This window comes from Salvelinus alpinus, chromosome 6 (genome assembly GCF_045679555.1).
Source record: "Salvelinus alpinus chromosome 6, SLU_Salpinus.1, whole genome shotgun sequence".
NCBI lineage: Eukaryota > Metazoa > Chordata > Actinopteri > Salmoniformes > Salmonidae > Salvelinus > Salvelinus alpinus.
The window spans coordinates 31,796,854-31,812,450 of record NC_092091.1 but is presented as its reverse complement, the minus strand read 5'-3'; the positions used below and the strand labels follow the sequence as shown (position 1 = coordinate 31,812,450).

At 42.8% G+C, this 15,597-nt stretch overlaps 1 protein-coding gene across 2 annotated transcripts; it reads left to right on the top strand.

Moving 5' to 3' along the window:
- Positions 1-468: 468 nt before the first annotated feature.
- Positions 469-15,030, top strand: usp46 (ubiquitin specific peptidase 46). Of its 2 annotated transcripts, none has more exons than XM_071406355.1 (9): positions 469-583; positions 6,781-6,861; positions 10,869-11,082; positions 11,694-11,935; positions 12,677-12,753; positions 12,845-12,928; positions 13,595-13,792; positions 14,491-14,569; positions 14,691-15,030. In XM_071406355.1, the coding sequence occupies exons 1-9, from the start codon at positions 485-487 to the stop codon at positions 14,790-14,792; spliced, it is 1,176 nt and encodes a 391-aa protein (XP_071262456.1). In that variant the 5' UTR covers positions 469-484; the 3' UTR covers positions 14,793-15,030. The 2 variants fall into 2 exon arrangements, with proteins under 2 accessions (XP_071262456.1, XP_071262457.1); XM_071406356.1 differs by lacking the exon at positions 469-583 and adding an exon at positions 1,507-1,890.
- The last annotated feature ends 567 nt before the right edge of the window (positions 15,031-15,597 follow it).

Here is a 15,597-nt window from a genome sequence, read left to right as displayed (position 1 = left end):
GCGTGAGATCCCGATGATCCGGCTGAGGCGTAGCAGCCCGACGAGCCTTCTGGGCATAAAAATCTGACGATCCGGCTGAGGCCCGAAGTGGGATGGGCGCCTTCCGAGCCAACTGGGGCAAGAACCTCTCGAGCCAGCTAGGGCGTGACAGCCTCATGAGCTGGCTTAGGCACCCCTGGTTCCATCAACCGGAATGCCAGCACTTCCCGATGCTTCATTAGATGGCTGCAGCATTCTGTAAGGACAGACTCTGGAGGTGAGAAGCAAGTACGGGGAGTTGACATTTAATACGGAACAGACAGGTAACAAAACAGGAACAGCGTCAGCACACAGATAAACATGAACATATGACAATTAATGCTGCAGCAGGGAATGGAGCGGGGAACCAGACAGATATAGAGAAGGTAATGACAGAGGTGATTGAGTACAGGTGAGTCCAATAATCGCTGATGCGCGTGACAGGGAAAGGCAGGTGGGTGTACTGATGGTGGCAGGAGTGCGTAATGCTGGGGAGCCTGGCACCTTCACACGCCAGGGAGGGAGAGCGGGAGCAGGCGTGACAGAGTCGCAACAAAAGTCAATGGTACCTATATTATCATTTTCCAAACCATGTCCAAATTCTCTATAAGTAACTTAATTGAGTTACACAATCGATTTTGAGATACTTTGGGATATTAATAGTGAAATGTACAATGTAATTTTGTTTTGATATTTGATTTGTTTAATTAAAATAAGATACCTCGAGCTTTTAAGAGTCAACTGCTCAAAAATGTCAAAATAAAATGTATAAAATATATTTTAACACACTAATCTTCAAGAGGCATTTTGCCACAGAGGGCAAAATGTCCCCTTTCTAGGAGCTTTTTAGTTTAAAAACATTTTCCTTAAAGCTGGAATCCTTAATTCGTGAAACTGCCACGTCCGTTTGCGATATTACAACAACAAAGAAGTTACTGCAAACAACAAACCGATTTTTTTCTCCTCGGATATCTTAGTACGGTAGAATATGTAATCTTTTTACAAACTTGGGCGACGCTCCTCGCTTTTACTTTGTCAACAAAACAAAAACCATAACAAAGTCCGTGGGTCGGACAGTGCCACTGTTGCCCCTACAGGGGATTCTATCTTTGTGGGTGTGGGTGCGTTTTCACCAAACGTACCCTACTGTCTATTGAATGGGCTGGTTTTGATGGCAAAGGACAATGGCAACATTTGCTATGCAAATATGTCTATAAATTAAGTTTCAAACCAATATAACGCGAGCAGCATGACACTTGAGTATCACCATACGTCTGCAAGTTGGTGTGAAATGTGATGTGATTATTCGATGTATGTAAATTATGATCAGTGACAATCCACTAGTACTACTAGCCAAATTCACCACAACTCCCAAAATCCATTGCACCATACAAACCCTGATTCGAGGCTCTGATTAGTCTGTCTGTTCTGTCAATCAAACATCAGAGCGCTGATTCGACAGAAATGCGGTAGCTTTTTGTGGTGGGCGGGATGTACATTTCCTTACGTAGCTTGTTGTCCGTTGCTATCAACCTGCCGCAACTTCATGTGTGTTTAGTCACTCATGCATATGTCATTTTTAGATAAATTATACGTTAGCAGTCTGCGACAATTAAGTAATCAAAGCGTTAAAATTAAGCTGCATTTTTTTTTTCTCGTGTTAACTGCATGCGGGTTGGTCTCTAGTCGAGACAGTCATTGCCCGTTTTTTACCCCTGTGGTTGCGGTCTGGCCTTAGCCGCGGCTGCGAATCAGCTTAATCTTTTCTCAATATCGTCCTGCATTGAAACATGTTTATTTTATAAATATGACGGTGAGAGGGACCCTGTAAACTAAATGACTGTCAGAAATATCGCCTCCATTTGTAATATGGTAAGTAGCCATAGCGCCTTCGAGTGTCTGCTGCAGTCACCGTTGGCCACCTTGTCTGTGTAATGATGATGAGAGAGGTTCATGGTCGAATTGCTCCTGGGAGCTCGAGCTGATCGGCTGTAGTATCAAGCCACCAGTCCTTGTTTGACAGGGATGCATGGGGGGGTCCATCATTTCGGAAGGGTAGCTTGATCTTGAATGATGAGTATGAGCCCTACATGTTTAGCTACTCTAGCCAAATAAACACATGCAATGTCAATTGGCGACGTCAGGAAAATTGGTATCAGACAGCAACGTTGTCACACAAAGCTTGCTGTGCACACTTTACAAACACCTCTTAGTACGGTGAGTGACGTGGTTTGACACCTTTTGACAGGTTGATTTCTAGTGTCAGGCTCGTGTAAATTTAAAGATTTCTAAGCTTAACTTGGAAATGAAGAACGGGAATATGACATCATCTCATATGTCCATAAAACTATGCCAATCTATATTTAAAGGACCCATGTGCTGTGTGAAAGTGGTTTTCAGGTCAGCTTCCTCAAGTACATGTTTAGTGACAGTCAGAGAGTATCCTGTCTCATGACATGGTTCCATCCCCACTGCTGCACCTGTATACACCTGTGTGCACCTGCTGCAGAGCCAAGGCAGTGTAATAAGCTGTTAGTGGTGGGAGACTTCATGAAATTTCAATTATTCTATGATTGCAATGCTATTTATTATTTTTAATGTTTTGGGTTCACTGTCTCACATGGAGGTGATGACTTGCCAAGGGCATTACTGATGGGCATGATGAGCATCTGACTGACTCAACGTGTAGAGGAGGTCCTTCGGTGTAACATTTTACATTGCAGTGTCCTTATGACTGTGTAATTACTCCACACAGGAATAAGTACACTAGGCTAATGTAGTGTTACCTTTCTTTACCAGAACAGTGTTTAGGCTACTGAATCCTGCTGTTGATAAGGATTCAAAAGTTCAGGAAGATGTCAAGTTTGGAAGTACAAAAATGTTATGTGACACAGAGCATTTGATTGGTGTTGAATGGGACTGTTATCATCATCTGGTCTTTGTTTACTTTCCTTTGTGCCATTGTTCGTAAGCTTTGATGGGACATTATTGTTTAGATGAGACAAGAAAGTGTACGTTGTCTAGTTTGATTAAACACTTCATGTGTGTTTGGCACACGAGCGCAGGCTCAGCGGTGTGTGCATGTGTCTGTATGAGAAATTCAACATTGAGAACTCTGTCAAAACGGAAATCAGAGACAACAAAGCAATGTGTTCTGCTTTGAATGAGAGAAAATGACCGCAATTTTAAGGCTTAAGCAACGCTAGCAGAAGTCTCTATGTTCTCTCAACAAAGACATGGCTTCATCTGGAAGCTTTCTGAGCTCTGGTTAGTCAATGGGCTCTGTCAAGAGATAAGTGCCCTGTCACTACATTACGGAATGTTAAATGCTCTTGAATATTTACATTGTGATACTTATCCCCCTGAGGGAAGAGGTTGGTAGCGAGTTTGTCAGATGATGAAACCAAAGGATTCCTGATTTCCAGTAGCATGAATAAGCAGGGTTTGGGATGGGAAACAGCAAGCTACATGAAAGCTATAATAGGCTGGAGTGGACTGCCAGTCATTGTCAGAAAAAATCCAGGCATTCACATATATCTGAAGCAAAGGTTAGACTTATGTGAGACAGAGACATGTGCAGCATGTGACCTCTCTATAAAGAGGCTTTGGTCCGTCAGTTCCCTGCGATATACTGTACTTACCTAGATGACTATTAGACCAGAGAGCTCTTGACCAGATTCACTAGCTGCAGTAATCTTGTGCCTATGAACCAGAGTGATAGTGTTAGCACTGAGGCGGTGTGCCCTAGTAGGAAGTCCAATGTGTGCAGCTCACCCTGCACTAACATAAAAAACATGAGCATGTCTACCTCTGCTAAGCTTCCCAGGAAAGCAATAAAAACAATCAAGTGTTCCAGAAAAGTTGTAAAAATAGCCCACGTTAACATATGCAGCTTAAGAAACAGGGTTCATGAAATCAATAATTTGCTAGTAACAGATGACATTCATATTCTGACAATCTCTGAAACTCACTTAGATAATATATTTGTTGATACAGTGGTAGCAATACATGGTTATAAGATCTACAGAAAAGACAGAAATACCAAAGGTGGAGGTGTGGCCGTTTAAATTCAGAAACACATTCTTGTAAAGCTTAGAGAGGATCTAATGTTAAATACTGTTGAAGTAATATGACTACAGGTTAATCTGCCTCACCTAAAGCCCGTTCTGGTGGGAAGCTGCTATAGACCACCAAGTGCTAACAATCAGTATCAGGATAACGTGTGAAATGCTTGATAATGTTTGTGATATCAACAGAGAGGTATATTTTTGGGGTGCTTTAAATATTGACTGGCTTTCATCAGGCTGCCCACTCAAGAGAAAGCTTCATACTGTAACTAGTGCCTCCAACCTGGTTCAGGTTATCAGTCAATCTACCAGGGTAGTTACAAACAGCACAGGAATGAAATCATCATGTATTGATCACATCTTTACTAATGCTGCAGAATTTTGCTTTAAAGCAGTATCTAAATTCATCAGATGTAGTGATCACAATATAGTAGCCATAGCTAGGAAAACCAAAGTGCCAAAGGCTGGGCCTAATATAGTTTATAAGAGGTCATACAATAAGGTTTGTAGTGATTCCTATGTTGTTGATGTAAAGAATATTTGTTGGTCCGTGGTGTGAAATGACAAGCAATCAGACGCTGCACTTGACACATTTATGAAATTGCTTGTCCCAGTAACTAATAAGTATGCACCCATTTAGAAAATGACTGTAAAATGGTTAAATCCCTGTGGATTGATGAGGAATAGATCATTTGTATGGTTGAGAGGGATGATTCAAAAGGAATGGCAAATAAGTCTGGTTGCACAACCGATTGGCAAACGTACTGCAAATTGAGAAATTGTGACTAAACTGAATGAAAAGAAGAAGAAGCTACACTATGAAACAAAGATAAATGACATAAAGAATGATTGTAAAAAGCTTTGGAGCACCTTTAAATGAAATTTTGCAGTTATTTTACAGTAAACAAATTGAGAACAGACTTTCAGCATGCTTATAGGGAAGGACATTCAACAAGCACAGCACTTACACAAATGACTGATGATTGGCTGAGAGAAATTGATGATAAAAAAGATTGAGGGGGCTGTTTCGTTAGACTTCAGTTCGGCTTTTGACATTATCGATCATACTGCTGCTGGAAAAACATTAGGTGTTATGGCTTTACTATATTGCTATATTGTGGATAAAAACGTACCTGTCTAACAGAAAACAGAGTGTGTTCTTTAATGGAAGCCTCCAACATAATCCAGGTAGAATCAAGAATTCCCCAGGGCAGCTGTCTAGGCCCCTTACTTTAAAAAATCTTTAATGACATGCCACTGGATTTGAGTAAAGCCAGTGTGTCTATGTATGCGGATGACTCAACACTACACATCAGCGACTGAAATGACTGCAACACTTAACAAAGAGCTGCAGTTAGTTTCACAATATATATATTTCTAAAAGTTAAAGCATTTTATTTGGGACAAATCATTCACTAAACCCTAAACCTCAACTAAATATTGTAAGAAATAATGTGGAAATTGAGCAAGATGAGGTGACTAAACTGCTTGGAGTAACCCTGGATTGTAAACTGTCATGGTCAAAACATATTTATACAACAGTAGCTAAGATGGGGAGAAGTCTGTCCATAATAAAGCGCTGCTCTGCCTTAACAGCACTATCAACTAGGCAGGTGCTACAGGCCCTAGTTTTGTCACACCTGGACTACTGTTCAGTTGTGTGGTCAGGTGCCACAAAGAGGGGCTTAGGAAAGTTGCAATTGGCTCAGAACAGGGCAACAAGGCTGGCCCTTGGATGTACACAGAGAGCTAACATTAATAATATGCATGTCAATCTCTCCTGGCTGAAGAGATTGACTTCTGTCTGCTGTCATTCTGATCTAAGAATATTACTCCTGCTTATTATGAAGAAAAAATACATCTGTTTAACTTTGTAAACTAAAGGTGTGTTTAGAATTATTTTTGTTGTATTAATGCTATTTAATCTCTCCTCAGACTAATATTATTCTGTTTGTCCTGTGGGTACCTTTGCCACTGTTCCACCCCTTGTGTATTGCGCTGTCATGGTGTATTTGACTTCATAACTACGTGTATTTGTGAGAGGTGTTGAATGCACCGAGCTGTCTGTTTGTACTACTGGCACACAGCTCGGACACCCATGCATACCCCACAAGACATGCCACCAGAGGTCTCTTCACAGTCCCCAAGTTCAGAACAGACTATGGGAGGTGCACAGTACTACATAGAGCCATGACTACATGGAACTCTATTCCACATCAAGTAGCTCATGCAAGCAGTACAAGTAGATTTAAAAAACAATGATAAAAATACACCTTATGGTACAGCGGGGACTGTGAAGCAACAATCATAGGCATAGATAGACACATCCATACATACACGATAACATACGCACTATACACACACACCTACTGTAGACATGGATTTTGTGTTGTAGATATGTGGTAGTAGAGTAGGAGCCTGAGAGTGTTGTGAAATCTGTTGGGAATGTATTGTAATGTTTTTAAAATTGTATAACTACCTTAATTTTGCCCGACCCCAGGAAGAGTAGCTGCTGCATTTGGCAGCAGCTAATGGGGATCCATAGTAACATAGTAAGTAACACAGCACTGAAGAAGATAGAACAGACATTTGTGAGTAAGGCACTCCAGATGATGTGTAGCCTATTTCATGCATAATAAGGATGTTTAGACAGTGCACATTTGAGCTCATGTTCTCTCTCTCTGGTCTCCCTCAGGGCACCAATGCCTCTGCTCTGGAGAAAGACATTGGTCCGGAGCAGTTCCCAATCAACGAACACTACTTTGGATTGGTCAACGTAAGTGTCATTCACTCTGTCCACTAGGTCACTACTGAGTCATGTTTTCCATCGGACAGGTGCTTGGTGACACTTTTCATGAGAAACAGGTTGTTTTGTTTGTTGACTTGTCAGTAATGCTACCATTGTTTGTGAATGATGTCTTTACACAGTTTTGATGTCTATGACTGTCCAAGTTTCCCTGCTATTCTATTTCTGTTGGCTAAACAAAACAAATCTTTGAGGGCCTTATGTTACCCAACTACTCTGTTAGCCAACACTTCAGATGGCTTCTTTTTAATGACTGGAATGTAAATTAAATGTTGAGCGGTTCACCGGTGGATTGTATGCATAAAAAACATTTAATTAAATAAAACTTCAGATGGAGATTGATGATTCTCAAAGCAGAGTTTAGCTAGCCTGGTTGCCGTCTCTGTTCAGCCATTACATTCCACTCCTTGCCACTCCTGTCATTTGCAAAAGAGACTGGCCTTTCTGCAATCTTCAAATATGAACATTCTATCATTAATGAGCTCGAGGAGATTAGAGGATTTGATCCTGATTTGATAACCCTCACATCTTTCATCCAATCACAATGTTTATGCAAATTAGACTGATAGAACATTTTCCTAATTCATTCATACATTTGATTGGAAGCATTCTAACATTGGGCATTCTGATGTAATACATTTAATTGTAAACATAAACATTGCACGTGGGGAGAACAGAGGACTCCTGTTTATTGCATTTTTACCAGAAGCCAATATGATCACGATACACCAGAGAAGGTCTTGCCATTCAAAGTTCCCCACCAGTTCATTGTGAACGCTGAAGCCTATTTTTATATCCAGCAAGCAAGAGCAAGGTGCTTCTTTCCTCAAATATATATATATTTTTTAACTGCTCAAAATAAGTGACCAAACTACACTGAACAAAAATATAAAATCATCATGTAAATGTTTCATGAACTGAAATAAAAGATCCCAGAAATGTTCCATACGCACAACAAGTTTATTTAGCTCAAATTTTGTGCACAAATTTGGTTATATCCCTGTTTGTGAGCATTTCTCCTTTGCCAAGATAATCCATCTTCCTGGCAGGTGTGGCATATCAAGAAGCTGATTAAACAGCATGATTGCTACACAGGTTCACCTTGTGCTGGGGACAATAAAAGGTCACTCTAAAATGTGCAGTTTTGTCACACAACACAATGTCACAGATGTCTCAAGTTTTGAGGGAGTGTGCAATAGGCATGCTGATTGCAGGAATGTCCACCACAGCTGTTGCCATAGAAGTAAATGTTAATTTGTCTACCATGAGCCACCTCCAACGTCGTTTTAGAGAATTTGGCAGTACGTCCACCCGGCCTCACAACCGCAGACCATGTGTATGGGGTCGTGTGTGCGAGCGGTTTGCTGATGTCAACGTTGTGAACAGAGTGCCCCATGTTGGCGGTGGGTTTATGGTATGGGCAGGCATACGCTACGGACAACGAAAACAATTATTTCATCGATGGCAATTTGAATACACAAAAATACCGTGACGAGATCATGAGACCCATTTTTGTAAGGCATATGTGAGCAACAGATGCATATCTGTATTCCCAGTCATGTGAAATCCATAGGGCCTAATCAATTTATTGAAATTGACTGATTTCCTCATATTAACTGTAAAATCTATGAAATTGTTGCATATTGCTTTTATATTTTTGTTGTATATATGTGTATATATTGCTACTTCTGGGTAACACATTGGGCAAGGCTACTGGTTCAAGAGCTATAAGAGGCATACAGAGAGGATGGAAGTGAGAGATGCCAGTGGAGATGCATGAATTGCGCAAGAAGGGAACAATGAGTGACAGAGATGTGTAAGTCAGTTCATTCATAGGCTGGGCTATTAATCCACCACTTGTATGCTAGCCTGTATATTAGGCCTAGCTTACTAGAATGAATTTACAGTGGGGCAAAAAAAAGTATTTAGTCAGCCACCAATTGTGCAAGTTCTCCCACTTAAAAAGATGAGAGAGGCCTGTAATTTTCATCATAGGTACACTTCAACTATGACAGACAAAATGAGACAATCACATTGTAGGATTTTTAATGAATTTATTTGCGAATTATGGTGGAAAATAAGTATTTGGTCAATAACAAAAGTTTATCTCAATACTTTGTTATATACCCTTTGTTGGCAATGACAGAGGTCAAACGTTTTCTGTAAGTCTTCACAAGGTTTTCACACACTGTTGCTGGTATTTTGGCCCATTCCTCCATGCAGATCTCCTCTAGAGCAGTGATGTTTTGGGGCTGTTGCTGGGCAACACGGACTTTCAACTCCCTCCAAAGATTTTCTATGGGGTTGAGATCTGGAGACTGGCTAGGCCACTCCAGGACCTTGAAATGCTTCTTACGAAGCCACTCCTTCGTTGCCCGGGCGGTGTGTTTGGGATCATTGTCATGCTGAAAGACCCAGCCACGTTTCATCTTCAATGCCCTTGCTGATGGAAGGAGGTTTTCACTCAAAATCTCATGATACATGGCCCCATTCATTCTTTCCTTTACACGGATTAGTCGTCCTGGTCCCTTTGCAGAAAAACAGCCCCAAAGCATGATGTTTCCACCCCCATGCTTCACAGTAGGTATGGTGTTCTTTGGATGCAACTCAGCATTCTTTGTCCTCCAAACACGACGAGTTGAGTTTTTACCAAAAAGTTCTATTTTGGTTTCATCTGACCATATGACATTCTCCCAATCTTCTTCTGGATCATCCAAATGCTCTCTAGCAAACTTCAGACGGGCCTGGACATGTACTGGCTTAAGCAGGGGGACACGTCTGGCACTGCAGGATTTGAGTCCCTGGCGGCGTAGTGTGTTACTGATGGTAGGCTTTGTTACTTTGGTCCCAGCTCTCTGCAGGTCATTCACTAGGTCCCCCCGTGTGGTTCTGGGATTTTTGCTCACCGTTCTTGTGATCATTTTGAGGCCTCTCATCTTTTTAAGTGGGAGAACTTGCACAATTGGTGGCTGACTAAATACTTTTTTGCCCCACTCTAGGTGATCACCACGTGTGCTATGCAAGCAGAGACAAAAACAATAAAAAAGATGAAGAACAAGCTATAACGGAAAAATACTGGAGTTTTTATAATGTTGTGATATTGTCATAACGATACCATATATCAACAAAAATCATATCCTGATATGTAACTGTATTGATCTCGAACCCCCCCGTCCCCCCCCCCCGTCTATGTCCGTTCAAAAAGTTTCCTAAAGTAGCCTGTCTGGAATCCATCTCTTATTAAGAGAGGAGGGACAAATAATACAACTGAAATGAGCATAACATTTTTAACATGTAAGCAAGTCATGATCATCAGCATATGTGCGAGGAATGACGACAGGTGCTAGTTTTGCATTTATTTCCTCCCATTAATGAGGCAACTGAAGCAAATGTAGCTTGACTGAATCTTGGAGGATAATATTTTTCGTATCATTATTTCTCTCTCTCATTACGGAGTGCTATATAGCCACTTTGAACAACATCATCTTGCATTGACACTGTCTTCTCACAAGGGAATGACCGTAGCAGGTGATAATAGTATTGTTTGTTTTTCTTAAAATCCTCATTCTATATTGCACCAAATTTACACGCACCCCATGTACCATAACGTTGTCATGGAAAATATTAATGTTGTTTCCAACTACCAATCAGCAACTGCGCCGTAAATCTGGCTGCATATTGAACGCTAAGATTGCCCGAAAGACCAGTCTCTGGCAAATGACAGGAGTGGAATGTTAGCTAAAAAAGCTACATTAAGTTACAATTCATACATTTATCTGATGGCAGCTGTGCAGTCTGGCTCTCGCATCCCTTTTTAGATGTGAGAACACTCATCTCACCTTGCACCAAGTCTCTGTTGGAGGTGACGGTCATGAATCTTCTCTCCGTCTTTTCAATGTTATGTTTTTCGGTCCTCAGAGTGATAAAAATCTCACCCTCTCTTTTTCTATTTGTCCCTGCCGGGTTGGCCCCCTCAGTTTGGCAACACGTGTTACTGTAACTCGGTGCTTCAGGCCCTGTACTTCTGCCGGCCCTTCCGGGAGAACGTACTGGCCTACAAGGCCCAGCAGAAGAAGAAGGAGAACCTGCTCACGTGTCTGGCAGACCTCTTCCACAGCATCGCCACCCAGAAGAAAAAGGTGGGAGTCATCCCGCCCAAGAAGTTCATCTCACGCCTGCGCAAGGAGAATGGTGAGAGAGACTACACCAAATACAATCACTGTCTGCCAGGGACTGTCTGGGAGAGGGCTGAGGCTGGGGACAAATACACTAGAGGACCATGGTGTAATACCCTCATAGCTACCATTTTGTATAGGTTGTCATATGAATGTTGTTGGTTGACAAACTGACTGTGTGTTGATCGATTTCAGACCAGCGTTTAGAGGTTTCAGACTGCTGAGACCAGTTATCTTGAATCAACCGTATTCAGGAATGATACAGTAGGCATGTTTTGAGCTGGGGATTGAGATAGGGCTAGAGGGGAAGTGTTTTTGTCACTGTGGGGTGAAGGGCAGGTGCATGTTGTGGTGGCGGTGTGGACATTCAGAGCATGGACCTGGAATAGCAGGCACTCCAGGCAGCTCTCTATGAATGAACATCTATGTGTGGACTAGGGCCTGGTCAGCTGCTTTCTCTCACACTTGCTCTCCAATTTCACTTTTCGCACATATCGGATTTGTGTATGCATGCATGTGCGTTGACCTGCCTTGATTCACCTTGATCAGGACTGTTGACTGACCTTTTTGATCACCTTTCTACACAGTTTCCCTAAAAGCCCCTGTCCTCTGTGTCTCCCCCTACAGACCTGTTTGACAACTACATGCAGCAGGACGCCCATGAGTTCCTCAACTACCTGCTGAACACAGTGGCAGACATCCTGCAGGAGGAGAAGAAGCAGGAGAAGCAGAACGGCCGCCTCAAGAACAACGGCACGGCCGTCACCACGGAGACGGAGCCCGAGAACAAGCCCACGGAGCCCACCTGGGTGCATGACATCTTCCAGGGAACTTTGACCAATGAGACGCGCTGCCTCAACTGTGAGACGGTGAGTCAGAGCTGGTAGACCCTATATAGTGATTTCTGGGGTAGTGGGTTTTATAGAGCCTCGCAAGCCGCCTGATCTCATGAGCTTACATCCGTGCAGCGAACCATTCATGTAATCTCGCAAGATCAGGCAGCTTGCGAGGCAAGGTTTTATGTTCTCTGGCAGTGATTGAAATGGGTAATCCTAATTCAACCAAGTTATGTAGGACATAAACGCTTATGTAAGAATACTTTATTGATTGGAAATGTGTCTCTTGTTTATTTTTAACTCAACCCCCTTCCTCAGCAGTGTTGGTAATGCTTTGCCAATCGACTACCAGGGCATGGCTAAGTGACTATCTCCCACAGAGGGATTAGCTCTGTCTGTAATAGTAAGCTCTCAGCTCTGACGGATATCCTCCAGCCCCCACATGCTGTGGCATCGGCCTACCACTCTGCCACTCTCTCCTTCTGTATCTGGGACGCAGGAGGCATTGATGCTCAGAGAGGAAGAGCAGAGGGAGGGAGGTAGAGAATGGCCTTGAACAACCCTCTTCACCACGCTACAGGCACTGTGCTTCTCAATGACACATACTATCAATACATCAAATAGACCCGCTCTCTCATCTTGTGTGCCAGTGTGTGGTCAGGTCACAGAGCAGGAGCAGCATCAGTGCCTTTCAGCACGTGAAGAGGCAAGTACACCGACTCACCTCATCTGTGTGTTTCTCCTTCCCTCCCTCTCTCTCTCTCTCTCGGACAGGTGAGCAGCAAAGATGAGGACTTCCTGGATCTGTCTGTGGACGTAGAGCAGAATACATCAATAACACACTGTCTTAGGTAATATTGACCTGGTACCTTTCTGTACCATAACTACTCCCTGTATCAAGCTTTCTGACACAGTCCCCTCTGTGTGTGTTGTGTTCCCCAGGGACTTCAGTAACACAGAGACCTTGTGCAGTGAATACAAATACTACTGTGAGGCATGCTGCAGCAAGCAGGAGGCCCAGAAACGGTGAGTACACAACACGTTCCCACTCAGATTGGGTGTGTATGACTGCGGTATCTGTCTGTCTATGTACAGTACCAGTCAAAAGTTTGGACACACCTACTCATTCAAGGGTTTTTATTGATTTTTACATTGTAGAATAGTAGTGAAGATGTCATGAAATAACACATATGGAATCATGTAGTAACCAAAAAAGTGTTTAATAAAATCAAACTATTTTTCAAAGTAGCCATCCTTTGCCTTGGCTATCTTCTGTATACCACCCCTACCTTGTCACAGCACAACTGATTGGCTCAAACGCATTAAGAAGGAAAGAAATTCCACAAATGAACTTTTAACAAGGCAAAACTGTTAATTGAAATGCATTCCAGGTGACTACCTCATGAAGCTGGTTGAGAGAATGCCAAGAGTGTGCAAAGTTGTCATCTAGGCAAAAGGGTGGCTGCTTTGACACTTAACACTTTGTTGGTTAATACAAGGTTCCATATGTGTTATTTCATAGTTTTGATGTCTTCACTATTATTCTACAATGTAGAAAATAGTCAGAATAAAGAAAAACCCTGGAATGAGTAGGTGTGTCCAAACTTTTGACTGGTACTGTATTTCTGTGTGTTTTTACTCTTTGTCAGACTCTTGTCTGTGTCTGTATATAACTCCTGTGTGTCCCTGTAGGATGCGGGTTAAGAAGTTGCCTATGATCCTGGCCCTGCACCTGAAACGGTTTAAGTACATGGAGCAGCTGCACCGATACACCAAGCTGTCGTATCGCGTCGTCTTCCCTCTGGAGCTCCGCCTCTTCAACACCTCTGGAGACGCTACCAACCTCGATCGCATGTATGACCTGGTCGCTGTGGTCGTCCACTGTGGCAGGTAGGGGGCACAAATACATACACACACGTTTATTCTATACCGAACAAGAATATAAACGCTACATGCAGCAATTTCAAAGATTTTACGGAGTTACAGTTCATAGAAGGAAATCGGTCAATTTCAATAAATAAATTAAACCCTGATCTATGGATTTCACATGACTGGGCAGGGGCGAAACCATGGGAGGGCATAGGCCCACCCACTGGGGAGCCAGGCACAGCCAATCAGAATGAGTTTTTCCCCACAAAAGGGCATTTTTACAGACAGAAATACTCCTCAGCATCCCCACTTCCCGCAAGTGAAGAAGCCGGATGTGGAGGTCCTGGGCTGGCGTGGTTACACGTGGTTTGCGGTTGTGAGGCCAGTTGAATGTACTGCCAAATTCTCTAAAACAACGTTGGAGGCGGCTTAGGGTTGAGAAATGAACATTCAATTCTCTGGCAAATCAATTTCTGCTCAAAATTTGAGAGAAATAAGCTTTTTGTTCGTATGGAAAATTTCTGGGATCTTTTATTTCAGCTCATGAAAAATGGGACCAACACTTCACACTTTACGTTCATATTTTTGTTCAGTATACGTTCAGCACCTTTGGACACACATTCCTATGCAAACACACTTACTCGTATCCAAACAAACTTGTACCTTGTACTTTGCAGAGACTTTGTCATATCACCGCTTTCCCCTTCTTTCTTCCTCAGTGGACCCAACAGAGGACACTACATCACCATAGTGAAGAGTCACGGCTTCTGGCTGCTGTTTGATGATGATATCGTGGAGGTGTGTGTCACAGTCATGCTCTTGTGTAATACTGTTCTTTTTAGTTGGCCAGCACACCTGTTTTATATGTCTCATACAGCATGTTTCATCATTTTGTTGTGTCCCTCTCTGGTTTGTTCAGAAAATCGATGCCCAGGCCATCGAGGAGTTCTATGGGCTGACGTCGGACATCTCAAAGAACTCTGAGTCTGGATACATCCTCTTCTACCAGTCCAGGGAGTAAATGGATTAAACACCCAGCCAACCAGAGACCGATAGAGAGAACGATGGGAACTTTGACCCTGACCCCTGAACCCTGTCTGAGATGTGTGCCAACACCATTCCCTATCCCACGGCCTGCCCTGGGTCTGCCTGCACTTAATTTCCCGTAACCCCCTTCCTTCCCTCCCTGCACTCAGCATGCTGGGAGGACTCTGCCAACTGCGTTTTGCCCTTCAGCCACACGCAAAAAAAAAAAAAAAGTCACAGCAACAAGAACGAGGGGGAAAAGGAAGATACAACAGGCTGGTGTGTGATGCCTGTTTGCCTCCACATGGGGCCAGCTCTTGAGGTCTGGAGTCCCAGCATGGGTCACTCTCCCTGGGTCTGCCTGGCATACAGAGCTGGCTGGACTGGTACAGATACAGACTACTGTTGGAAAGAAGATTGTATCCTTTATATATCTGTATAGTATGTCTATTTTCACGTAATGTCACACTCTCATAAGTCCTTTTAGTAGGGTTATCCTGTGACCTTATATTTGTCCTGCCCATAGAAGTCTTCTACCTGGGGTGTGGCTAGAGCTGGGATGGAAGTTCAAGTGAAAGATATAAACTAGGTGAGAGAGGGTCTATGCATATGGTGTAGCTGAAATGCATATTTCAGTGTTCACAGTTTAAGATGGTGTGGATTAGAGTTGACTTGAGTTGTGACCAAGCCAAACCTATTCATTGCGGTGCTGAGAAAATGTAGTCCTACAGAAGACCAGGCTGCATGTACAAACTACAGCTCTACTAGTCTCTAGAATAGTCTGGTTTAGTTCATGCCCA